This window comes from Felis catus, chromosome B3, assembly GCF_018350175.1.
Source record: "Felis catus isolate Fca126 chromosome B3, F.catus_Fca126_mat1.0, whole genome shotgun sequence".
In the NCBI taxonomy this organism is placed as follows: domain Eukaryota; kingdom Metazoa; phylum Chordata; class Mammalia; order Carnivora; family Felidae; genus Felis; species Felis catus.
Window position 1 is genome coordinate 103,166,855 of NC_058373.1, and position 26,863 is coordinate 103,193,717.

At 45.6% G+C, this 26,863-nt stretch overlaps 1 protein-coding gene across 2 annotated transcripts in view; it reads left to right on the forward strand.

Annotated features, from left to right (window-relative positions):
* Positions 1 to 359: 359 nt before the first annotated feature.
* The window catches only part of PELI2 (pellino E3 ubiquitin protein ligase family member 2), a 197,239-nt gene continuing 170,735 nt past the window's right edge, over positions 360 to 26,863 (forward strand). The window contains exon 1 of one of the 2 annotated variants that reach the window (XM_023255714.2): positions 360 to 753. In XM_023255714.2, the coding sequence (XP_023111482.1) occupies positions 677 to 753 (77 nt within the window). In that variant the 5' untranslated portion in view covers positions 360 to 676. Of the gene's footprint in view, positions 754 to 17,233; positions 18,082 to 26,863 lie in introns of those variants that run through there. The other variant, XM_045059951.1, reaches the window with a different exon arrangement.

Below are 26,863 nucleotides of genomic sequence, written 5' to 3' on the forward strand. Positions count from 1 at the left end.
GTTTTCAGCAGCTAGAGAACCGGTTTGCAAGGGCTGAGAACCCCGTGCTGTAAGTTTGGGGAAGGAAGCGAGAGAAAAAAAATAGAGCTGCTCCTTTAAGAACTTCCTTTCCCTTTTACTCTATGTTTACATAACACGGGGGCCGATCCACCGCGGGGCCCGAGGGGGGCGGGAGAGGGTGCTGGCCGCCCCACGCGCCGGAGGGAGGGGGCGCGGGGAAGGGAGGGGGGCAGCGCGGCTTCGGGCGGAGGGCCGGGCGGTTCCCACCTGCCCGCGCGCCGGCGGGGCGGCTCAGCGGTCCTGCCCCCGCCCCTCCCCCGCCCGCTGCCCCCGCCCCTCCCGCGCTGGCTTTCTCCCTCCCTCCTTCCCTGGCGGGGCTCCGGCGGCGGCTGCGGCGGCGGCGGCGCTTGGCGCGGGCAGGTCCCCCTGCTGCCCGGTCCCATTTGTTGCCGAGTCCTGCTCGGAGCGGCGGCGGCGAGCGGAGCTCCGGGGAGCCCGGCGGGGCAGCCGCACAGCCACGACGGAGCAGCCGCGGGACTGGCCGCCCCGCGCCCCCTTCGCCGCCGTGCCCTTCCCCGGCGCGCTCACCCCGTTCTCAGGATGGGATTGTAGCGGCGGCGCGGACTCCGCGGGGATCGCGGCGGAGGAGGCGGCGGCGGCGGCCGATCGGGGCTCCATGTTTTCCCCCGGCCAGGAGGAGCACTGCGCCCCCAATAAGGAGCCTGTGAAATATGGGGAGCTGGTAGTACTAGGGTGAGTCCCGAGATCTCCGAGGCGGCGGGCGGCGAGCGCTCGGGGCTGGGTGACTGCCGGGCGCCCGCATCTCCGAGCGGGGCCAGGAGGACGGCTCGGGCGCTCTCTGGGGGCGGCTGGGGCGCCGGGGGCGGCTCAGGGGCCCGGGCGGCAGGCGCCCGGGGAGCGGTGCTCCCCATCAGCGCGCGCGGGGCGCTGCAGAGACCACCGAGACGCGCCTTCCCGGCGGAGGACGGCGGCAGCCGAGGAAGTGGCAGAGCGGGGCCGGCCCCGGGAAGGGAGGGACTGTGGCGACACCGCGCCCCGCGAGGCGCAGCGTTCAGGGACCAAGTCCCGGTCCGTACCGCGGGGGACCCCTGCTCGACTTCCCCGCGCGTCCTGGGTCGGGGAGGGCCGCTAGGGACCGGGCCAAGGCGCCACCGTCGCAGGCACCTCGCGGTGTCGGAGGAGACCCTCCAGTTGGCGAAGCTGAAAGGCCGGTGGAGCCCGGTCCCCGGGACCCCTCTGCCCCGGGGGACTGTGGTCTCGGGTCCCGGAACTCGGAGCGCGGCGCTGCGGGCTTGGCTGCCGCGGGCGGCGAGATCTGCGGGGTGGGCGTCCGCGGGTAGCGCTTTGCATATTGTTATGGTGACCGCCGCGGGTAGCCGCAGCCGGGGGCTGTGAACTGTCTGTGACCTGGGCGGGCAGGCCGGCCCTCTGCTTTCCCAGCCGCCAGTGTCCGGGGGTTGGGGGGTGGGGGGCAGGGACGCGGCTGCGCCTGCCGGGGCCCCGGGGCGCGGGGCCGCATCCCCTCCGTCCCGGGCCGCGGCCTCGCTGATGTGCTCCTGGCGGCGTGGAGCTCGCCCGCTTCGGCTCCCTCTCCGCTTGTGAAAACCACATTTTGAAGATAGTAATTATCCACAATCGTTAAACGGCAGCAATTAGAGACTTCATCTACTTCCTGAGTTTCCTTGTGACATTTCTATTGTTTACCCTTAATAAGCCGGGAGAGAGGCTTCGTAGGATTAAAGCAGGATAAAGTGGGCAGTGAAAGGGGAGCAGAATGGGGAGGAGGGAAGTGCAGGAAACTCGGGAGAGGAAGCAACTTGGATTTAATATTTAGGAGGAGAAAGGATTATTTTCTCCTTTGGATGTGTCACTCCTGGGAACCGCGCTTTTGTCCTCTCTCTTGAAAGACCTGTGTTCAGACCGTCATCTGTGCTGATAGGTAGGCTTCTCACACATATGAGGAGCCACGGGTATGGAAAAACTCAGGGAACTCTGAACAACGTGTTTTGATAACTGAATGCCTTGAAGTAAGTGTGGGCTTAAAAATAATTTTGAAGAGAATTTTTAAGAGAAGCTTCCAGACACAGTACAGCTGGAAGTTGTCTATTCCTCCTCACTTTGTTGCTACAGTTGCTACAGTATTAAGTGGAATAATATTGGAAATCTCATTACCTATTTTGAAGTTTGCAGATAAGCGGTTTTGGTCACCTGCATCTGAATTGTGCTGAAAAGACAGATGTCAGGGTTCACCGGAAGGAGGGCGGAATGAGGGAGAAAGCAGGAGGTTAGCTGGTCTTATGTAACTTCAGCCCAACCTAATTTTGTGGAGTTTGATTTTGTTTGTGTGTCTGGCTTCAAAGCATGTTTAACATACTGTGTGAACCTGACAGGAAAGATTAACTTATGCCAGAACTTTATTTCATTATTTCCTTTTGAGGAAATCATTGTTGAGATGTTTCAGAGAAGCAGCGTGTGAGTGGGCCTGGAGAGGTTTTGTGTTTCTAGCTGGAAGGGCAGGGCATTCCAAAGCCGTGGAAAGGGTTTAGACCCAGGATTGTCTTGGTATCATAGGCTTACTCTAAAGTAGGCTATGTAAATGCATTACTCATTGCATGTGCTTTGTCCCTGACTAATGGTTTTCCAGGAGACACGAAGTATGACATAGTTGGCACTCGAATATTTTGGACCAGACTCTCGGCAGTTATATGTGCACCTATTATGTGCCAGCACTGCTTAGGCATTGAGGATCCAGCAGTGAACAAGGAGCTTTCATTTTAGTGTGGAGGGACAGGGTAAGCAGAAACAAACGAGTAAACAAATGGATAATAAATGGCAATGTCAGGTGTTGCCAAATTTTCAACAGAAGGAGGTTAACTTAGGGAATGTCTGCCCCAGGTAGGCATTGCTTTCTTTAGCTAGGGGGTCAGGGCAGGTCTCTGTGAGGAAGTGAAATGTGAGTTGACATCAGACTACTGAGAAGATACTGGTCAGGTTTTTGAATACTTGAGAAGAATTGTTCTTTTCTTTTTTTCCTTCTTGCTTGCTTGCTTTCTTCCTAACTTCCTTCCTCCCTCCCTTCCTTCCTCCCTTCCTTCCTCCCTTCCTTCATGCCTGCTTGCTTGTTTTCTTTCTTCCTAACTTCCTTCCTTCCTTCGTGACTGCCTGCTTGCTTGTTTTCTCTTTTCTTTTCTTTTCTTTTCTTTTCTTTTCTTTTCTTTTCTTTTCTTTTCTTTTCTTTCTTTTCTTTTCTTTTCTCTTTTCTTTTCTTTTCTCTTTTGTTTCCTCTTTTGTTTCCTCTTTTGTTTCTTTTTTCTTTCTTTCTTTCTTTCTTTCTTTCTTTCTTTCTTTCTTTCTTTCTTTCTTTCTTTCTTTCTTTCTTTCTGAGTAGATTTCTGACTCTCTAGAAATATTAAGTACATTGAAGAATGCTGGGGAAATAGTGAGTAGTAGGTAGACTTTAATGAGACCCTTACTTGGCTCAGTCGGTTAAGTGTTTGACTTCAGCTCAGGTCATGATCTTGCAGTTTTTGAGTTCGAGCCCCACATCAGGCTCTGTGCTGGCAGCTTGGAACCTGGAGCCAGCTTCTGATTCTGTGTCTCCCTCTCTCTCGGCCCCTCTACTGCTCACGCTCTGTCCCTCTCTGTCTCAAAAATAAACATTAAAAAAAAAAGACAGAGACCCTTACTAATTCATATCCTATCCATCGGATTCAAGACAGTCCCCTCTTAAAACAACAATAACAATCAAACATCAACTTTGCATATCTGATCATCTGGGATGCAAATATTGGTAAAGAATTTCTAGTAGGTTTTCTTATTGATAAAATTAGTGTTGATGTCTAAAAATGACCAATATTGATATTGATAGAAGCTTTTGCTTATAAAACACAGTGCTTTTTTTTTTTAAGCTGTTGTGTAACTACCTTTTTGTTTTCCTCTAAATTTCTCCTTTTTTCTTTTCTCTTTCAAATTTCATGGTAAAATGTTAGTGAGAAATCCTGGCAAGCAGACTGAGGAACTATATATATGTATATATGTGTATGTCTATATATGTGTATACTTATATATGTATGTGTGAAGAGGTTTATATGTATAGCTATTTGCATATAGCTATATGTCTAAATCCATATGCAAATATGGGTCTTTTCACATACTGTACAGTACTAAGAGAATTGCCAGGTAGTTAGGATGTTAGTTGGGTCATCACCTTTTTGGTGGATTAATGGAATTTCATTATTTCTTGATTCCAGCCAATGAATGTGTCATGCCACCACCCCTTGTTGTGCCCATTACGTAATTCAAAGTAGAGAAAATGACTAGTCTAACCGTCAGGTCTTTCTTGCTATTCCTTTTAAGCCTAAGTTGGGGAAGTGTGTCTGGATTTGAGAGTGTAGTGGAGAGAGCATAAAGGTACAGTCAGGAGACCGGGATTGAATCTCTGCTTTCTTGCCAACCAGCGTTGTGACTTTGGATTAGTCTTCTACCTTCTCTGTCTAAAGTGATAATGAAACATGATTGGACTAGGTGATCTTTAAGGGCCCTTCTTGGTGTATACTCTGTAATACTGTTCCTTGGTTTAATGTGGAAAATGCATAGTTAACATTCTGTGTGTTAATTTTGAATATTCTTAAGGTGATGGTGCTAGAATTCTAATGGGAACTGACTTTAAATAGCAGAAAAGACCAACGCTGTGATTACTTTTTTTGAAGTAGATATGTGCAAAACAGGGTTTTTAAAAAAGGTGGTAATGGTATGCGTATATTTGGCTCATTGGTGTTTGATTATATGTTAAGACATTCAGATTTGGTACGACTTTCTGTTCCAAACTTAAGCAAGGCAATAATGTTTTGAAATTAATCTAAATAGGCTACAAAAGCCAGCATAAGGAAGAGATAATCCGAAGATAGGATTTTAGACCTGGAAGGGACTTGGGAGGTCATGGTGTGTGTTTAGCCCTTTTATTTTACTAACGAAAAAGAAACTGAGGCTCCAGAAAGGAAGGAGATTTGTTCAAGTTCACAATTGAGCTGGATCACTGCACTGCCGGGTCACTGTTTTCCCACTTCAAGGCAGACTCCAGCAGTGCTGTCAGTTTCTCAAAGCTTCAGACTTTTTGTAACTTGCATGGGGGAAGCTGAATCCCTTTCTGGATTCAGTTTGAAGCGTGCAGCTCTCTTGCTGACTCAGGACCCATCATGGTTTTTTGGAAAAATATTGCACAGTTGAATGGATAATCTGTTTTCCCAGGCTTTATTTTTAATTTGATGCTTCACCAGATATATTTTTATTGGCTCTCCCAAACCCAACCAAGGGGTTTTAGGGTCCTTCAGGAAGCCCTTGAACTTGGATGGGGGCGGGATGCATCTCTATTTTCACTATAGTCAGATTGAAATTTAGCATTTCATGAGTACAGGCAACAAATAGAACTGCTGCTAGATTTGTTATTTGGTGCATTAATACAGAACTGCATACATTATCGTCTCATAACTTAAAACTGTCTTGATAACTAAGTATAATTATTTTCACTTGTAGTCCTTTGTATTTTATTTTATTTTATGCAATTAAACCATTTTTCTGAGAAGGGCTCAGTAGGTTTTACCAGACTGCCAAAGGGAAGTCCTTGGCACCTAAATGGGTAAAAACCTCTACAAATGTGTACTTCTAAACATGACTGAAAATGAAGTATTTTAGTGGAAACTGATCAAGGTTTTCAAAAGGCTAAAAGGTCAGGGATGGGTGGGGGGACCTGCCTTTTTTCCTTTGGATGGAGCAGCATTCTGTCAGATAAGACAAAGCACACTGTTGCTTGAACAGTTTATGGTCTTTGTTTTTTTAACCAAGCAGCTCCAGATTTCTATATGCTGTTTGTGTTTTAACTTTGGCACTTTGCCTTGACTACCCCTCCCTTCGGTAGTAATAAGAAACCTTAAAATATTCCCTAATACTTTTCCTTTTCTCGTCCCCCTCTCTAATTTGGGCCCAAAGACTTCAAACGCTAGTATCCTTTATAAAGTTAAAGGTCTTTTTGTTTTTCATAAATAAAACAAAATCTTTACTGCCACTCAGCGTGTGGGGTGATCTGAAGAGCTCAGATCTGTTCGTGTGGATGGAGTGTCTAATTCTGTAGGCTATTAAGGGTCATGATGTTACTAGCTTTGGGTTGCTATATTTTGCTTTACTAACTTTAGCCTTGTTTGGAGTATGTGGCTGTCTGTGTGGTTTCTCGTCTGGCTCTCTCAGATTTATTTCTCTTTTTAACACATCCAGATTGACACCTTTGTTAGGACTTCGCATTTTTGGTTGTATTTCATCATGTGATCAATATTTGGGGATGCTTTATATAAACAGAAATAAAACCAGGCTGATCGAGAGCCCAGCAACTTTACCAAACATATTTTGTCCAGGAGGTAAAACACAAACGCACAAAACACCAAAAAGCCAAAAACATAGCAGTTGCCGATTTTGAAGGAGACCAATATTGTCACGCTGGTGCAGTGAATTTGTATCGCTGTGCAGGGATCAGCAACACAGCCTCCTGGAAGTAAGCGTGTGGGGCTGTGGGCTGGCTTTTGACTGGAGACAACAGCAACTTGGTGGACCTCATTGGTACCAGAGAAAAATAACTAAAAAGGAATTTTTAACGTCGTTTGCTTTAAAGAAAGGTTTCTCCTGGGGCGTGCAGAACCTATTTTATAGAGAACGGTGAGGGTAAGAATGAGTCAGTTATTAGTTCTTACTGAGTGTATTGTCATTTCAGCTTCTGGAAAATAAAATGATACGAGCAGAAAGTGCTTCATGTTTCGTAGCTTTGTCTTAATCAGCTATTCTCAACCACTGTCTCAAACCACCTCATTTGTGATGATCAGTTTTGAGTTATGTGTCCAGTAACTTACGGCAAGTAATAGAGTGTTGATGTTTCAAATGACTCTGAGATGTCTCTTTAATAATGCCATTTTTTTTACCCACTTGCATTCTGATACGTTTTCTCAAATGGGAGAGAAAAGGGGTGGAGCTGCATGGGGCAAGCCAGGAATTTATTCATTCAACAAATATTTATTGGGTGTCTTCTCTTCCAGGCACAGGGGAGTGAGACAGGGCGATCACGTTCCCTGCCCTCGTGAACTGCTGTCTTACTCTTGTCACAGCTCCTTAGTGAACAGCCAATGCCAATATGTTGTTCATTTATTTAGCCTACGAGTATTTGAGCATCTACTCGTGTGGGATGCCGTGCTTGGCACTAGGGGATGCACTGATGAATGAGACTGGTACAGTTCCTGCTACTTTGGAGCCTGTAGTCCCGTCAGAGACATAGAAGGCAGTCTGCAGAGCAGAGGGTCACCTAACACCGTGCCGGAGGAGGAGAGCATGGCCAGGAGGAGGGAAGAGGGAAAGAATGCTCTAGGCACTGCAAACTAGGATTGGAAGACCCAGAGGTGAAGTGTGCATGCTCCTATAAGGAAGGGGGAAAGCCCTGCGTAACCACAAAGAGTGGTTGACCGAAATCACAGGTGAGGCTGGGGGCAGGCATAAAGTCATTGGACTTAGTCAATGACTGGGTCCTTGGAAAGATTTTGGGCCTTATCCTAAGGGCATGGGAGCCGGTAGCAGGGTTTTCAGCTCCGAAAGGGGAGAGTGGAGAAGGCACTTTCACAAAGGGGGGATGCGGCCTTGGGAGAGGGAAAAGGAGGTGCAGGGAAGAGCGGACTCCAATGTGAGCCAGCTGGCAGCTGTTTGGGTTCTAGATTCTGGTTCCTGTCCCTTGTGAGACCCAGTTGCACCCCCTGCCCAGAGCTCTGTGTGTTTGGCTCTTCGTTCAGTGTCGAAAGTTCTGATGGGGAACCCGCACTGCCCTAGCACTGCCGCAGACCGAAGCCGGGGAGATAGAGGACACCCGGGCAGTGGGGAGCTTACCTTTTAGTGGGAGGGGTGGGCCCTGTGCAGGAGCCAGCAGACACATAGCTAAAACATGCCATTTCAGAGGGTGCTATGGGGAAAAGAAAGCGGGAGAAGGGGGAAGAGAGTGAACAGGTTGGCGTAGGGGACTAGCAGGGTGAAGAGCTAGGGATAAGGCCCTTGGAGGCCCTTGGAGGCTGAATAATCAGCAAGGGCTTTTCTGAGAAAATAATCCCGAGTCCTCTGAGAGCACCCACATTTTTCAATTTTCATTTACTGTTTTCTGTTTAAGCCACCCTGGGTGGGTTCCTGTCTTATAGCCAAAGCATTCCGAGTATTATATTAGCTAAGGATGCAGAGTACATAAACAGACTACCAAAGGGAAAATAGAAGTGAAAACAAATATAAGGACATGTGTCTAACATCCCTAGACACAAATGCGGTTCAGTCCACTGTGCTGTTGCCGTGTGCCCAGACTGGTGATGGCATTCCACTAGTGTTCGTTGAAATTACCTGGCTTTCCCTTAAAGTTTGCCCCTGGAGGGCGGAGACCCCCACCTCTGCCTGCCTTGGAGTGCCAGGCACACCTTTTCAGGTGTATGCTAGGTACTTACCCGGTACCTGGAAGGAGTGGATTTCCGTGACATCTCCAGTGCCCCGCTCGCTTGGCACAGAGGAGTCCCGGGGCTCAGGGAAGGATTTTGGATTTGGAAGGAACACTGCAGTTCTGTAGCACAGCTGCACTGTGTAAACAACCCTCCCAACCGTAAGGGCCCACAATAAAGGCTCCCTGCAATACTAAACACCCACTTTACTGACATCAGATATTCCATTTCAACTTTTGTTTGTTTCTCTTTCTGTCAGTCACCTAACAGTCATTTTGTCACCTGCAGAAAGTTCTGCCTTGAAGGGAAGCAGGCCATCTGTTCTGATTCCCCCAGCTGCTCTGAGCTGCATTGCAGTGCGCCGTGGTGGCGTTGAAAGGCTGTGGTCATTAGTGCCTGTTAATGATGGCTGGCAGCACTATGGAATAGAAGCCTCTCGGACGACAAACCTAATAAATATGCATCGGGGGTATTTTTCAGCGTCAGGTTTAAGACTACTGCAAGTCGTTCTTGATTGAGGTTTTATTTCCAGCCATCCACATAATGCGTCTCACTCTCAAACATTTAACTGTTCGTTCCCTGCTTTTGTGCTCACGCAGGATCTCCTTTTAGGATAAGAATCATTATTTCAAGCTTTGTACTTCCGTTCTAATTGGTGCTAGCCTAACAAAATCCAACCAAAGCAGGCAGTTGTGTGTTTGGCTTCTGAGCTGTTGGGCTAAAACTGCTGTTTACTATTACCAGGGGCCCCTGCTCTTTTCCCATCCATACCTGGAATTCTTGTGCTTCCTGCTATGTGGTTAGAGAGCACTCTTCACAATCAGAACTTGTGAGGGGTAAGCAGTTAGGATTTCTGGAGCACTTGACTGATAAACTGATTACCTTGAGGAGGGGCCCTTATTGCACAGGGACCATAGACACAAAAGAGTGTGTTTCACACCAGATCCCGGAAAATTACACAGACCAGGTCCGTGCGGTAGTACATTAGGTTACACTACCATTTGGGTGCTTTCGTTAGTACATGCCCATGGATAGAATTCAGAATTGGAATCTGTACTTTTGTTTTTTTTGGTAAAGATTAGTCTTTATTTTTGAGAGAGAGAGAGACAGAGACAGAGAGGGAGACACAGAATCCAAAGCAGGCTCCAGACTCTGAGCTGTCAGAACAGAGCCCGACGCAGGGTTCGAACTCAAGAACAGCGAGTTCGTGACCTGAGCCAAAGTCAGACGCTCAACCAACTGAGCCACCCAGGCGCCCTGGAATCTGTACTTTTGCTCTGTAGCAATATCTAAGGTAAACAGGAAAGTTATCGTACAGAGAGCCATGATTTGTCAGCATGTTATGCTTTCACGTACCAGAGCTCTTTCATTTAATAAGCATTCATTTGTTTGGCCCTTTAACCTGTCCAGTGAAGCACTGTACCTAACGGCCATGTTGTTGAGGTGGACGTTACCCTGCTTTCCCAGCCGGTCTTGTAGTCAGCTGGAGATCAGGTAAGAGAACTCAGGGTTTTGACTTCATTCCATGCTCTTCCCCTGTTGTCTTCAAATATGGCCGGCAGTGGTTCCCCGTGTGTCCTTGTGTGCGTGCACTGGACCTCTCCTTCAGGAGGCCAATCCCCACCGCTCAAATCTGGGCTGGTTTGGTGATTGGCTTTGACCAGTCCACCTGAGGGAAGTGATACTTTGTGACTTGTGGATGTTGCTGTAAGGGGGTGTTGTAGCTTCCGGTTTTGTCCTGTTAGTTTGCTAGAGCTGCCATAACAAAATACCACAGACCTGGCGCCTTAAACAACAGAAGTTCGTTTCCTTGCAGTTCTGAAAGCTCGATGTCCAAGATTAAGGTGTTGGCAGGCTGGGTTTCTCCTGAGGCCTCTCTGCTTGGCCTACAGATGACCGTCTCACCCTGTGTCCTCAGATGGCCTTTTTCTCTGTGTGCCCACCCCCGATGGTCCTTCCTTTTCTTATAAAGACACCAGTCCTACTGGATTAGGGCCCACCCATATGACCTGATTTCACTTTAATTACCTCTCTAAAGATCCTGTCTCCAAATACAGTCACATTCTGAGGTGTCCTGGGGTTAGGACTTCAACATATAAATTCAGTCTCTAATGCCCTCTTAGAAGGCAGCCTCCAGATGGAGAAGCTGATTGCCTTGCTGGGGACCGTGGCCCTGGTGGGTGAGGGATTACAAAAGGGCAGTGGGCCTGGCCAACCTTCAGCCATTCTAGCGACGCAGCTGAGGCAGCTGGCCTGGGAGTGAAGCTGTTTTAGACCCTTCAGCCCATCGGGCTGCCCAGTCCACATCACGTGGAGCAGAGATGAGCCGTTTCCACCAAGCTTTGCCCATATTAAGGAACTGCGGGTGTCAGTTGTTTTAAGCCACCGCATGTTGGGGTGACTTGTTACACAGTGGCAGACAATTCGGACACCACAGTACTCCGTTGCATGTGGCTCTGCTGTCAGACCTGACAGACTAATGTGAAATAACTCACTGGTCTTGTGTTTTGTTTCTGATTATTTTAATAAGCACGATTTCAGCCTTTTGGATGAGTTATTCCAGAAATCAAGTACCGCATGGCCTGAAAATCTTAGCTAACAAAAGCATTTGTGGAATAACTTTATCATGTGTAAGTCGTCTGTGAGTCTCCCTGCATTCGATAATCTCCATAATCAGTATTATCTCCTGAAATTCAGTGAGAGCACGGCAGGTGAAGAATGGCCCCCGCTTTGCTGAGAACCGTGCCTCTGGTACACTCGAACAGAAGTCGCTTGAACCCAGGGAGCTAATGCATGACACAGACTTTCAGGCTTTTAAAGGCCACCTGACATGAAATAATAGAACCAACAGAGATTTGAGTGGGGGAGGTAATCTATATTAGCATCCTGCAGGTACAGGGCGATGGATGGGCCCGAAGAATGTTTTCACGCTGCAATCGGGCAGTGAAGTGACAAGGTGACGAGCTCATTTCTGTCACTTGTACCTGTCTGTGGCTGTCAGCCATAAGACGGAAGCACAGTTCCTGAAATACTTCACGTGCCTCATTCACGCTGTGGAGACCCATCATGTGCCGGGTCAGAGGCAAGCAGTGGCGAGAGATCACTCTGGCGTGCACGGTCTGGGGTGGGCCCGTGGACTTGCGACAGAAAGGGACAAAGAGTGACGGCAGCCACACTGGCAGCCACCTGTGTGGTCCTCACTCCACCACGCCTCTAGAATCCAGCAGTTACCACCTCCAAATTGAGCCCATTGCTGGAGAGAGAGAGAGAGAGAGAGAGAGAGAGAGAGAGAGAGAGAGAGAGAGAGAGTCCTGTAGTAGCTGACGTGAATATAACTTCGTGAATTTCCCTAAATGCTCTTTAGGGAATTTTAACGTTTGCCATGTTTTATCCGAGGGACTGAAACATGTAAAGTTCAGAGTTTTGCATTCAAAATGTATAAACAGTGTAAAAGAAATTTAAATTTCTAAACGATCTGTTTTGTAAAAAACTGCTATAATTCTGTGGTTTTTAAAGTTTAACGCTACGCGAAGACTTTTGGGATACCAAATATAGAGATAGATGCGTTTTACTGCATGTGTTTCCTGTACGGATCTATTTAATTAAAAATGGGAGCCCCTGTACCTAGTAGAAATGAAGCACTTATAAACATACACACTAAACGTTAAGCACTCAGTAAGGGTGAGTCGATGCTGTTGTTGTTGCTGTTTTGATGATGCTGATGATTTCATGTTGAGGAGCCCACATAAGGAAATGCCCTCCAGGGGCATACGACCCGAGGTCAAGACGAATAACTTAGCAACAAACCATACACGGTGTAGAGGAGGGGTAGATGGAGGCAGCTGTTTTTTCAGACGCACTATGTGCCAGGTTCCATTAGGTGTTTTGCTTGGTCAGTCCCAGGAATTAGATTTTATTGGTGGAAAGTGAGGCCCCTTGGAGGAGCCAAGATGGCGGAACAGCATGGAAGCTTTTTGTGTGTCTCGCGTCCATGAAATACAGTCAGACCCACACTAAACCATCCTGCACACCTAGAAAACCGATTGGAAGATGAACACAACAATCTGCACAACCTGGAAGTGAGGCCCCGGTTCAGGTCACTCGCCTCATCAGTGGCAGGGCCTGGCTGGAAGGTGGGTCTGTACATGTTGCTCTGAAGCTTTGCTTTTTTCCTCCAGGGTGAGGTCAGAAGATATTCCCGAAAGGTTGGGAAAGATATCCTGGAGGAGGTGACCTGGGAGCAGAGCTTTGAAGGGCGACCTGAGGTTTTAGAGGGCAGTAGTAGTAAAAGCATAGGGGTGTTTGGCTAGAGGCTGAAGTGCCCGGGGAAGGAGAGAAAGTTGGAATACCATCAGCTAGTCAGCAACTACTCATGCTAGGGATCCGGTGGGCAATACCTGCGTGGTCCCTGCCTTCATGGAGCTTATAGTCTACCACAAAAGGGGGACTTGACACAAATTAAGCCTGGCAGGGTGCAAGCAAGCACAGGGTTTCACGGGCGTGTAGGTTCAGGGGAGAAACCTTGGGTTTGTGCAGAGGGAAGGATTCCATTTAGTCTGCGATGAGGGGGGTGAGTAAGAATTAGCCAAGGGTCCTGGGGGAGAGTGGTGTGTATAAGACACATTTGGAAGCTGAGGAGCTGAGAGACATCCGGTGAGTTTGGAAATTAGGGGGTTGGAGGGCCAGAGTGACGAGATGGACATGATGGGAAGGGTGCCGTGGGCCCTGTAAAGATTCAGGCCTCCGGGGATTGGGAAGCCTTGACGTTCGGGTGGTATTCCGTGTCTTCTGAGCAGTTGCCTTAAAACTCTGAGGAAGGATTTCCAGCTGGGTCTGCATTTTCTCTTGTAGATTATTTCCCCCTCCTCTGTCTCCAAGGGACAGTGGCTTGTGCTGCGTCTAGCGATGAGAGACGGCGGTGGTGGGATACAGTGAGCGTTCAGTCACTCAGGAGTGTGTTTGGAAAACTTGGGCAGGACCCATGCACGTTTTTGTTTCGGACCCCACTCGTCAGAGCAGATCCCAGAACCTTTACACACTCAGCCAACTGTCCTCTGGAGCCTCGCTTTCCCTCAACGCCCAGGTGATGGCCATCCCTGTGCATCGTCTCCCCGGTGGAGGGGACCTGCAGCCCATGGCCATCCTTTCCTGGCCCCCCAGGGAGCCCTCGTGTGCCAGCCTTCCAGCGAATCACCCTCAGGGAGTAAACTGGTGCTCTTGCTTCAGGCTGTTACTGCAGCTCAGGGTCTTGGCTGTCTCCGGCTGAGCTGTGCCAGCAGCAGAAGTGGGGGGACAGCTGGGGCCAGCGTCGCCCGTGGAACAGCCCCTCTGCTGGTGTGTTGATCCTGCTGCTGGGGGCAGAGTTTTATTCTTGCAGTAGGTGCGGGCTCTCTGGTTTCTGCCCAGTGCTTGCTTTGCTCTCCCACCACTCCCATGTCCACTTCTGCCTTGCCTTCAGGGAGCTCTGCACCTTTCGAATTGAAATGGAGGTCCCCATCAGACCTTAAAATCATCATTAAAGAGGGAGCGTCAGGATCTGAGCTCTTTCCTTTTTTTGCGCGTGGATGAGAAAATTCCGGCTGGTTCTTTCTTTGGGGGAGGTGCACAGAGCGCTGGTGCATTTGGTCGTGACAGTGATGTCTCAGTAGCCTGTGTTAAGTGGTTACTGTTAGTCGGTCCTGTGCAAAGTGCCCCTCATGCATTTAAGTTCTGACCGAGGCAGCTGCATATTATCTATCACTCGTCATTTTATAGATGAAGAGCTTGAGCCATGCATGCTGTGAGGAGCTTGTCTTGGATCGCTGGATCGCTGTCACGTGATTCAAACTCTAGGCTTTCTGACTCCAACACCCTTGTTCATAAATCCTGTCTCTATGTGTGTGTGTTTGTGCAGTTTTGCACCTTATTTATTTAGATAGTGTGTGCACCCGCAGAGGAGGGGCAGAGAGAGAAGGAGAGAGAGAGAATCCCAAGCAGGCTCCCTGTTGCCAGCACAGAGCCTGATGGGGCGCTTGAACTCACAAACTGAGATCATGACCTGAGCTGAAATCAAGAGTTGGACACTTAACTGACTGAGTCACCCAGGTACCCCTATTTGTTTTCTAACCAAACCCTTTCCGTACTGCATATTCTCATTAAACGCAGTGATAATAAACCTCACTCATTTAATGAGGTTACCAGTAAGGTTAATTTTTTTTTTTAATGTTTACAACTGATATGAACCTTTTGGGTGGAAAATTGCCTACGTATGTGCTTTACCCACTTATGTATTGTGTTCCTAATGTATTTCAAAAAAAAAAAAAACCAAAACAATGTGATCTCTAGGGAATAAAAACATGCATCCTCCTATTTGCCTTCTTATTTGCCTGAACATATTGCAGTTAAATTCAAGAAAGTCTGGCGTTTATAATCCAAAATAATTCTAAGTTCATTTCTCTAGTTTTAAAGCCACTTTGTCAAGTTATTCTTCTTTCCTTGAGAAAAAGCTCTTTAATCCCGTTAGCTGTGGCACGCACTCCTGAAGGCTTTCTTTTTTCTTTTGCTATTGTTGATGAAAACGTAGGCTAGCATTTATATTTTGTTCATAGCTTGGAAAAGGGGCTTCAAGCCCTTGTGCTCTCAAGTAAAGGTCTGTTTGTGCTTAGATACTAATGTCGCTGCGCGTTGGTGTTTCCTTCCCTGTCTGCTGATCTTCCTGTTAGTATTGATTAAGCGAAAAGACCCGCACAGCTTCCCTGCATCTCCTCACTAACAGGACCTAATACAAGGCGCTCCTGCAGCGGCACTGCTTTAGCTAATCCGAGAAGTATTGGCCAGCAGGAGTCCAGGAAAAGTGCCTTTTATTTGCTATTCTAAGTGTTAACTTAGACCAGATGCCAACTTGAAGGCTTTGATGAAATTGTTGGCTTAGTCCCTTCTGGAAGCTGGTGAAGCTTTATGCTGTACAGTTTCAACCTTCCTGTGAGGGCAGTTAAGCCTTTTTGGTCACAGACGTGGTGAGGTGCGTACGACCCAGAGTTTCTGAAAACAAAACAAAACACAAACCGAAAACAACAACAAAAACCGTTCTTAACTAACAGGCGTCCTAAGATATCAGGGGGTAAAATACAAAAGGACAAATACAACATCTTGATAGGTGATATTAGATATTATGTGGGGGAAAAGCAGACACTTGGAAGCCCTGCAGGAAAGTAATCCAATCAGGAGGTTCTGATAATGTAATAAACTGCACAAGGGTGAAACTTGTGGTTTACGCACACTGGAATGTCCTTCAGTTGAATTTATTGTCTTACAGTGGTTGTCTGCCCGTGTTCTACTGTTTTAAATATTAAAAAATAACACAACTCACATTGTCCCCAGATGGGAGACAAAAGACACAAATCTTCATCACCTTAATAATTTGTGGGCCCTCCTTCCCACTACCTCCCCCGCCCCCAGGCTTCTAGTGGGCTATTGGTTGGAATTCCTGTCCCGCATAATGAAGCCTACAGACTTCGGGTTGTATAAGAAGTAAAACTGCTCCTCAACAGTGCCAAGTATAGTTTAGCTATGGTGACAAGCCTGCGGGCTTCTTTAGCTCGAGGGGCCCCCCTGGAAGAGAAGAACCTGGCCCCGCTCTTAACCCATGCTTCAGGAACAGCTGTGGAGAGTTGCTCCTTCTCTGGGAGGTGGCGAGGAGGGCTGAGCAGGGGGCTTTCCCCTTAGCTGCTTCTCCGGGCTGCTGTGCAGTTTACTGACCGCAGGAGGCAGCAGGAACTTGGGGTCCCTTGCATGGTGTGGGAGGCTCCCAGGGGGCCCCAAGCCCCTGCCAGATGCTCGGTTGCAGCAGGAGTCAGAGGATGGACTATCATCTCCATCAGAGAAGTGGGGAAGTAGAGATGGCCACAGATCCAGTGACTCCTGTGAGCCTTCATAGCCAGGAAAGGATTTTGAAGCTCAGGAATTTGAATCCGGATCTCAGATTCTCAGAAGCTTGTGTGTATTCCATTTCTCAAAGCCTGTAACTCACATCACATCATCACATCTGTAATAACTTTTGATAACCACCTGAAGGGTCATGTTAAGGGTGTAAGTCTTTGTATTTGTGTTAGGTTCTGAAGTTGTGATTATAATGAAAATTCTGGCGAGGCTTCCCAGGACCAGCTGGGAAGGGTGGACAATGGTGCTGGCGACAGCCCTGCAGGGAGCTGGCCCCTCCTCACTGCCTGACGGCTTTGCCTGCTAACCCTTCCCTTTCTGCTCCTCTCCTTCAGGCCCATGGAAAGGGCCAGAGGAGGCCTGCCCTTGTTTTTCCTGTTACCTCCATTCAGATCAAATTCAGACAATGGAGCTCTGCTCCTTGCCGAGAAGGGCTCTGCCTGGCCCCTTAAGTTCAATTCAAGTGAATCCTTCTCTGATCTAATTGTGTTTTTTTTTATCCACTTGAAGACTCACCGTGTTAGTTAACGTGAATCACATACTCTTTGATTTTGCCTGGGTAATTACTTCACCCCAATTTCTCCTAGGGTTAAACCAGTGTTATGTGTCATAGATTCTTGCAACTTAGATGTTAGCGACTAATCATTAATGCTAATCATTTAGCGTTCCTCCACTGATAAATTTGTAAATGCAGATTTTTTTTAAGGCAGACCATTTATATTCAGGTAACATGGAATTAATCCTAAAAGCGGTATGCTAAAAATATGATTATGAAAAGAGTATTAATGAAAATATTGGAAGGAAAAATCATCCATATGCTAATACTGTATTTTGCATAGTCACATCTGGTCATTATCCATGTACAAAAATATTTTATGTATTTCATTTTATACACGGTGTATATGCTACTTTATAAAGGATTAGCTAACTCACTTTCATTTTAAGAGAATTTGATTAATACTAGAAAAAGCATTTAGAGTAAGCCAAATCTATTTTTTCTTGATCAGAGCAGTTATGTGCTAATAGGTTATATAACACAAATTCTGTGGGGTTTTTTTCTTTTCTTTTCCTTTTTGAGGTGGGGGTTATTGCGGAATGAAGAAATGCCATGTGATTTCTGAGGCGTTTGTTCTAAGGAAATATATGGGAGGAGAAGAAATACAGGGTCATTCACTGTTTGAGATCCTTAAAAGACCTCTGAAAGACCCATAGTTATGCTAAGGGTATGACTGACTTCTGCAAATGAGTTTCTTAGGAGCCTAGAGAAAAGGCCACATTTAAGGACACTAAATTCTACCAGCGTGGCCCCGTCAAGCCCAAGGTGACTTACTTCCTTGCCCTTGGGGCCAAACTTCTGGCTTTTTTTCTTGAACTTTCTTCCTCTTTTACATCTCCCTTCCTCTGCCTGCTACCTCCGGCTCACCTGATAGGATTTAGCTCAGGTGTCCCCTCTTGCATAATTCCCTCCCAGACTCCCTTTTCCTCCTGCCTGGAGCAGTTATTTCTGGTAAGCTCTCAGGACTTTCGTAAGGATCCTCCTCAGGCCCTGGCCTCACTCACCTGCACTCTGTCTCAGCACCTTGAGGAGGACGTGGCACTTCGTGGGTGGTGGAAGATATGGATGAACAGACACCGGCCTGGAAATGTGAGCATTCTCCTACAGGTGGCCTCTTCCCCCTTTTCTTTGCTCCCGGCTTGGGCTTTATAGAAAGGATTATTCATTTTGAAATAGACACTTAGCTTATTTCTGTTTCTTTAATTGGTTTCCAAAAAATATTCTCCTGTTTGCATCTCCCCAAGGTAAATTGCAAGGTTTCTAGGCTACATAAATATATTGGGTACTCACTGAAAATTGACTGTTTCAGCCCTGAAAGGAGATGGTGGTGAATTTAAAATTGTCCTTTTAAACTCTAAAAAAGATAAGGGGTTAAAGTGGAGGAGTATCGGGAGGTAGTCTGAAGCTGACACTAATTTCAGCTTTCAGTTTTAAATGATCTTCGTATGGAGTATTAAAAAACCTCCCTTGCAAAATCAACAAATCCAAGAATATTTTGGCAGTGACAAATCTTTATTTTTACTCAAAATTAGTTGCTCTGGCTTCTTTTCCACTCTAAAGTCAGGGAAATATTCTCTGCATTATGTTTTCCTGATATATATCATAACTGGCTTTTGTCTGTAGGCTGGCTGGCTGTGTGCTTTTTCACCTGTACCTTTAACTCTCCAGCTCCTCTCCTTTGATATTTTTTTTTTCTTTGAGAGCTTTATGCTTGTGGATGGGATGTCTGCTGTCTAGCCAATTTCAACATGTTCTTTTTTCATGTCCTTACAAACATATTTGTTGTTTGTTGACTTTTTTCCTCCATCACACCGCTTTGAGTACAGCTTGTTAAATATTTGGAGCAAGACAGCTGGGCTATTCTGGAAGCCAACTGGAGCTATTTTTTCATTTTCTTATATATTTAAAAAAAAAATCATTATCATGAGGAACCAGAGATCAAGTCATTAAGCAGGTCCTTTTTACTGGAGAGGGGTTGTGTATCGCAGCCCTCTTCTCGGGCTTGCTTTTTATTCTGCCTCCCTCTTCCTCACCTTGTCCAGTTTCCCACCCTGTGTGACTGAGTTTGTGGACTCCTCAAACGAATATTCATCTTTCTCCTGCAGACCGTAATAGATAATAAAATGTCTAAAATTTAGGTCATTCGTGGGATTTACAATAAAAAGGGAATTGTGGTGATCCTAAAAGAAATTACATATTGGAGAGCAGTATGGTGGTCTAAATTACTCTGACTTAAGGTCCTTGTTCTTTGTGGGGTCTCGGCAACCCCAAAGCTGTATTCCAAGTATAAAGGATGCCTAGATCTGATTCTGGGAACACGTGTGCCCTCATGACTTTCCAAGTAGAAGGGAAATGGTCTGTTTCTGTGTGCACAAGTCCTTGGGAGTGAGCTGCAGTCCATATGATTTGTGAATTGCGGTTTTGTAAAGTGGCTTAATGAATCTGTTCATCTAATTTTGATTGGATTACAATAAGAGACTGTCTTATGGCATTTGCCTGATTAGTTTTGCTCTTTAGATTTTCTTTCTAGTGTATTATGGGCACCTGCTCTCAATAAAAAATGATCCAGAAATTGCAGGTACTTTGTCCATATGAGAAATGTTCAGGGATGATAGTCCAGAGATTTTGGTGGAATGTTGGTGGTTGATGAGTCAGTTTATTACTGAGGATCTGTCTAAAGGAAGATTTCTCTGAGAGCTGACATTTTGGGCTTTGTATAATAAATATATTAGCTACACATGGTGACTATTACTAAATTGAAAACAGCCTTTGCTTTCTGATAGACTGTATTTCAAAAGCTGGAACTCGTGTCTGTTCTGGACCAGAAGTAACTGGGTTCAAAAAAAAAAAAATAACAATATGCTGCATTTGCTGCTCACTAAGAACATTTAGCCAAGTATTTAACCTCAGCCTTATACTGAAAAGATCTGTTAAACAGAATGCTTCAGGAGTGGCATACTTACAGGCCATCGAGGTTTTAGGTTAACTGGTAGGTTAAGCAGAAATCTCTGAAGAGGACTGAAAAAAGCAATCACCATTCTGCTTTTCCAAATGCAATATGTGGAGTCTGGTTGACTCTTTTTTTTGATGGGTTAGGCTTGCCTTGTTGATCCTTTTGGACATTAGTAATCATTGAATAACACTGTAAATCTTAAAGGTAGAAACCGGGGCCCACGGGAAACCTCTGAAAATCCCTTGCTAACATTTTATCCTATAAATAAAAAATTGTGTTAGCGATAATTCGGCTTTCTGTAAAGGTGGATTGCAGGGAAGGCATTTGTGTTGCCCAAGAGATGCACTGGTGCACTAAGGTTCTGCCCATTTGGGTTTTTGAATATCTCCTGGGGGTGTCTTAGACTGTTGGGGGTCCATAGCTTCTTTGGTTCTGCCCAGAGGCTCTGGATTTAGGTAGCGTGGCAACAAAATAAATATGTTTGCCAGGGGAGCGTATAATTTAGAAGCAACCCTGCTAACTGCCAATTTATATTTTTAACCTTTTAAACTGGTGGTTTCTCTTAAAGCATTAGGCTGTTGAGAAGGAGGTAAAATCAAGGTTTCAGCTGTGGAGAATCAGGACCAGAGCAACGCGCTAGAGATGCCCGATGTGATCTATCATTCCCCAGGGCAGCTCAGTTAGTGGAATGCCTTTTGTTTAAGTAAGAATAAAAATAATTGACTACTTCAGCCCACTGACCTTGGTAATTGTGACATCCTCTGATGTAATTTATTGAGTGCCAAGTGTTTTTAATTGACGTATAAAGCATGGAATTTATACAGGACACCTGCCAATGGTCTCTGAAGTTGAATGGGTGCCTTTCTTGTTCTTGTCTTTTCCTTCTCCTCCCCACCCCCTCTTCTCCCTCCTCTTGTACGTGCGCACTCTGAGATCATTCTTTTACTGGGAGACCTTGGCAGTTTGCCTTGGGCAACTTCCTCTAAGAGTGTCACGTGAAGAACCCACCGGTGTAGAGTTCGTTTTTGTTCCAGCTCCCCCTTGGAAAGCCGCTTCACTCTTCTTCTGGAAAGGGGTGACCAATTATGTTGGGCTGGCCCTACAGCCCCTGGGAAGGTTTGGTGGGGTGTCAGCATAATAACAAAGTGAATTTCACCCGTTCAGTAAGAAGAAACTTGTTTTCATTCACCTACTGCTCTAGAGGTGAGGGCATCAAGCACACTGTGAGGAGTCTAGGATGGGGTTAGTAACCTCTTTCAAAAAGTAGCTCATGGCTTCTCATTAACATAAGAATCTCACAGTAACTTTGCTTTCCTTGGGAGACCCTGTTAGGTGTGCATAGTAAGGTGATTTTCTCAACTTGAAATTTGAAAAACTTCTTTTCTGTCATTGGAGTGGGTAATAGAAAAACTTTTGGAGCCACGTGACAAGTACAGTAAAACCTTGGATTGCAAGTAATTTTTTCTGCAAGATGAGAAAACATTTGTAATTTTAACTTGATGAACGAGCGAGGTCTTGCAATATGAGTAGTACATGATGCTGAACATCACATGTGCCCATGGTTCTTGAAATTCACTTTCCTATACAAGTGCTTTGGATTACAAGCTTGTTTCTGGAACGAATTATGCTTGCAAACCAAGGTTTTACTATAATTGCCTGGTATCTGGATCAAAGCGGGGGAGAAGAATGAAAACCTACACTGCCTAGAGTTTAATGGGCCGTTGGTCTGTGGCGAGGATGGCACTTTTTTTTTCCAGGTTCCCTCTAGGGTATCCTGACCCTGGTTCCTTGTCACCTACAGAATGTTGCTGTTCTGAATGTCTCAGGTTCGATTCTAATGCCGTGTAGAAAAGGTGTTTGTGTACGCTTCCCCCTTGTAGAGTATTTAGCAGTATAATTGATGAAAAACGACTACTTACACGTATCATGTGTGATCTCTCACTCTATCATCAGTTGCTTCACCAAGACTGTGATTGAATCTGGGGCTGATGGTTTGGATTTAAGATCTTAAACTCTTCTGAGTTTAAGTTGCTAGTGTGCTTTATTGAGAGAGTTAAACAGATTCATCTTTGCAGAAGAGTTCAGAGACCTTGAGGAGAGGTGCTTAGATCATTCTCCTACAAATGTTACTTGATGCCATACATGTCAGTCTTGAAGTGGGGGATAACAAGCTGATCTGCACTGGGCTGCAGTTTCCTGCCTACCATCTGTTCTTGACCTGTGCAGTTTCCAGGAGGCTCCAGGATGTGTTCTTCTGGAGGGCAGCCTTTGCTGCAGACAGCTGCCAGGGGGGAGGCTGCTGGGACCTTACGTGCTCCTGACCCCAGGAGCAGCCAGCCCCGTGCCCCGCCCTGCTCCCCAGCTGGGTCTGGTCTCCCAGGTAGCCTGTCTCTGCTCTGTGCTCACCAGAGCATTATAATGCCCAGAAAATTGCTTTCTCCAAGAAGGGACTGTTTTTGTTCGGAGTAGTCCTTTTTCATGAGGAGGTAAAAGTAACTTTCAGGAGTATTCTTTGAAATTGTACACACAGTTGGTAAAAAGTGCTGAGTCCCAAAAGAGACGGTGTATTTTTACATAGGCTTTGACACAAAGCATCTTATGTTTGGAGTTTCAGTCCTGCCATAGAAATAGCAAAGGCATTTTTCAGGCATTGAACATTTTCTCTTTTTGGAATCATCTGCAACTTTTTAATCCAATCAAAGTGTAGGAGGTTCTGTGTTTCTTCTTGTCTTTCAAAGACTGAAAAATATTCACGAATTCTATAATATCTGTCCAGGAAAAGACTATGAGATGGCAGTTGCTTAATAGGAATATCATATTATAGGGCATTTACAAATTTGAATCTGTAAAGCTCTGACTTAAACTTTGTAAAGTGATCTACTTGGCACACTTAAAAAGTCCTCTTTATTGGACAGGTGTGAATAATGATGGAATAACATTGTAAAGATTTCCTCCCCTAAGTTAATAACATTTATTTTATTTCCTACTAATTTGTGGCCTAACTAAAAGAGAGAGTGAGCAAATTGTTTTTGCCATATTGTCCCTCTAGGAATGTCTAGATTGTTCATTTATGCAACTTGTTTGAAGTTTTAGTAGATGATTATGGAAACACTTAGTTCATGTTGAAACAATGATTTCTCCTGTGTTGTTGGTTTGTTTTCTCAGGTGCTTTTTCCCTAGCCTGGTTTTCACTTCTTTCCTGCTGACAAAGTTGATAAACATGTGGGGGGGAGGGCCCTGGTAGAGGGGTGGGGGTGGGATAGGGGTTACAAAAGTAACTCAAGTTGGTCTGCCTACAGGGAGCCGGAGGGATTTGGGGAAGGTAGGCCACAGGATTGCAGGAACAGCTGGGTAGAGGTGGACTCCTTGGCTAAACCACAGAATCCTCAATTATCTGACTGTACTCCTTGCTTCTCTGACACCCTAAGCGATAGGGCCTTCCATACCCAGTCATTTTTCTGGGTTTGGTGCTGGCTGGTGCAGGATGAGAGAGGTAACAAAGGGTGACAGATGGGCCAGGGAAGGCAGAGTGGGAGGGGAGAGGGCGAGAGGAGAGCACCCGGGGGTTGCCGTGCAGAGTGGGATTAAAATGTACTGGGTTTTCTTTGTATTTGGTAGTTTCGAGATTTAGTTGTCTCAGAGTACTTATGAAACTGTATTGAAACTTGGTCTATCTGTATTTTGTATGCAAGTGCTTATTCTCTAAGCGGACCCTGTATTTTATGGTTAGTGCCATTAAAGTTCTCCCCCCCCCACCCCCTAAGTTTGTTTTGAGAGAGCGTGCTGGCGTGTGCACTTGGGAGAGGCGCAGAGAGCGAGAATCCCAAGCAGGCTGTGCACTGCCAGCAGAGTCCAACCTCATGAACCCTGAGATCATGACCTGAGCTGGAACCAAGAGTCAGATGCTTAACCAACTGAGCCAACCAGGTGCCCCTAAAGTTCATTTTTACTGAGCCAACTCCTTTTCCCCTATCTGTTCCTCCTTTCCCTTTGTTCACCATTCCTTTTTGTCCTCTCTGTGGGTATGATTATAGTTTGCTTTATATTTTTAAATCCTAGATGTACTTTTGAGCCTGAAGGCCTTTTTGTGTGTACTTTTGTTTTTTTAATACTTCCTGCCTTTTATGTTTCAGCTTGCCGTTCTTCGATGTTGCAAATTTTTTTTTTTAAGTTAGTTTTAAAGTTTTCTAGGAATGTAATTCTGGTAACCATTGAGCCTCCACTAGTACAGATGAAGAACGGAAAAACTAGAGCTAATAGGGACAGTGATCCTATCCTACACCTCTCCCATTTAGCAGGTTTTCTAGCTGTGAAAATCAGGGTCCTTTCTTTGGAAAGGGTGGTACACACCAACTTCCTTATTAAAAAGGAGAGGTGGGGTTTTCATATTCTAGGCTTGTCATTGGTAGGGCAATTCACTGCTGTGTAAATTGGCTTTCATCAAAAATGTCTGTCTGAAAATGGGCCTTTCTTTCTTCCCCCTCCTTGTCTTTCTTCCCTTGTGAACATGTTAGCGCATGTCTGAATGAAATGAAAATGCAGCCCCGTTGATGATGGCTAAATCATGCATCATGCCTCAAACATGTGAGGTGACTTTACAGAACTGATTCATCTTTCCCATTAATATCTTTGGGACTTGTAAAGAATAGTCAGGAACACTCCTGCCCTGCAAAACACACATAAACTCCTTCCTGCAATTCCAGATTTCCATTTAAAATAATTTAAAATAGTACCAGTGGTTGCTTTAAATAAACTGTTTTGACGTATTCTTGTTAGGTGCAAATCTAATTTTTCAACGGTGGTAAAAGCAACAGCAAATACAACAGGACTGTATCTTTGTAGTGATGTCTAAAAAGAAAAGCATGTGAAATTTAAGCAAATCTTCGAAAATGACTCCTTTGAAGTTATGAACGTTTCTAAGTAAAGATTATTATATTAAAGGGTTATGTGCAGACACAGCACAGCCCTCAAAGATCGCTAACCTTCAAGAGGCTCTTTGTCAACCTCTCCTTATCAAATGACCGCAGGAAAAGAGAATGTTCAAGGCTTAAAATTTTAGTTTTTAACTCGATGCCAAGGACTCAGGTGTATTTTCAGTTGGAAATTTTGGTTCAGTTGCAAGACAGGAAAAAAAAAAATGATGCTAGAACTGGAGTGGATAGGGTCTAGTGGACAAATGGGGAGTTGATTTCTTACCAGGATATGACCGTTCTTCCGTAGGCATGGGAGGGAAGGCCAGGAGAATGGGCAGATGCTTGGAGCTTGGCAGGGTTGCTGGCCAGAGCATGCGGAAGTTGACCCACCAGCTGAGTGTCTTATTTCTGTCTCTTTCCCTTTGTACCTTACTGTTGAGTTGTCCTGTCCACTGAAAAGCACATTACTTCAGTAATATAAAAACTATATAGTCGTGTCTGATTTGGTTGGAGCCCAAGGGCTGCTGGCAAGGCTTGGGCCCTCAGGCTAGGATGGCACTTTACGGTACGGACTCTTTCCTTGTGAATCTGGGCTTCTCTTGGATGGGATAAAAGTAAACGTGTTTTGTTTGGTTGGTTTTCTTCCAGTTTTGAGACCATTCACATTCAGTGCTGTAAGTTTAAGGTATACAGAATAATCCCTTGACTTTCCCTATACTGCAAAATGATTACCACAGTAAGTTCAGTTAATGCCTGTCCTCTCTTTGAAAAGCATAACTTGTTTCTATTAGTGTGAGAGTGATCATCTGATTGAGAAACGAGAAAATTTAACACTTCTCAGGCATTGTCTACTATGCGTATTGATCTGGAAAACTAAATGTGGAGTAGCTGTTAGACCGGAGTCTTGCGTGAGCCCTCAGTGAATGTATGTGAGGACGGGCTGGTGTGTGAATGGCCACTTAGGCAAATAAACACCCATTTCTCTTCGGTTAAGATTTTTCTGAGGTGGAATTTGCTTCAGTCTTTAGGAGGTAATTTGATCCATGGACCACATTCATGGATTTGAAGTATTTTATTACAAGGAAGATGCTTTATAGCATTGTATCAAGGCATTGGCAAAGCTTAAAACAAATGCAGGGCATATTGCCCATAGCCATTCGGTACAGGATCAGCATAGTTCTGACCTTTTCCAGTTCCAGAGAGTTCTTTCATGAACAATGATCTCTAACTTTAACATGACCTTGCCCATCCTTTATCAGTGGCCCTTTGAAATAAGAAGTAGCTGGGGGCTCATGAGCAGAACTTCACGTATTGATAGTGGTCTCTGTTCTACCTTTAAAATTTTTGCTCACACTTTTTTTTTTTTTTTTTTTCAACGTTTATTTTTGGGACAGCGAGAGACCGAGCATGAACGGGGGAGGGGCAGAGAGAGAGGGAGACACAGAATCGGAAACAGGCTCCAGGCTCTGAGCCATCAGCCCAGAGCCTGACGCGGGGCTCGAACTCACGGACCGCGAGATCGTGACCTGGCTGAAGTCGGACGCTTAACCGACTGCACCACCCAGGCGCCCCTCACACTTCTAAGTTAAAATAAATTCAAGTTTTCCTCAGGAAAATAATCAATAAATTACCTATTTACAGATCTGTGGGGTGAAATTGGGACATGCTACATCTTGAGTGCTGGAATTTGTGACGGGCTTTGTCCCACCCCCTTCACTGCCTGCGACTATGTGGGGCTTTGGCCAGAAATTTGCCCCCTTTTACCAGTGATTGTCCTCCAGTGTCTCACAGTAAATTTTCAGAGCATTAGGAATTTAATGCCTAAAAGCGATAACTTCTCTACTAACTTGGAACTGCTTGCCAACAGATACTAGACTTCAGAAATCTTTGGAGTATGTTTCATATAGAGCCATTTCCTCCAAAATAGGAAAGAAATTTCTGTTCTTTTCCTGAATACTATTCTTAGAAGAAAGGGTTACAATAGGAAATCTCAAGGTTACTGGAA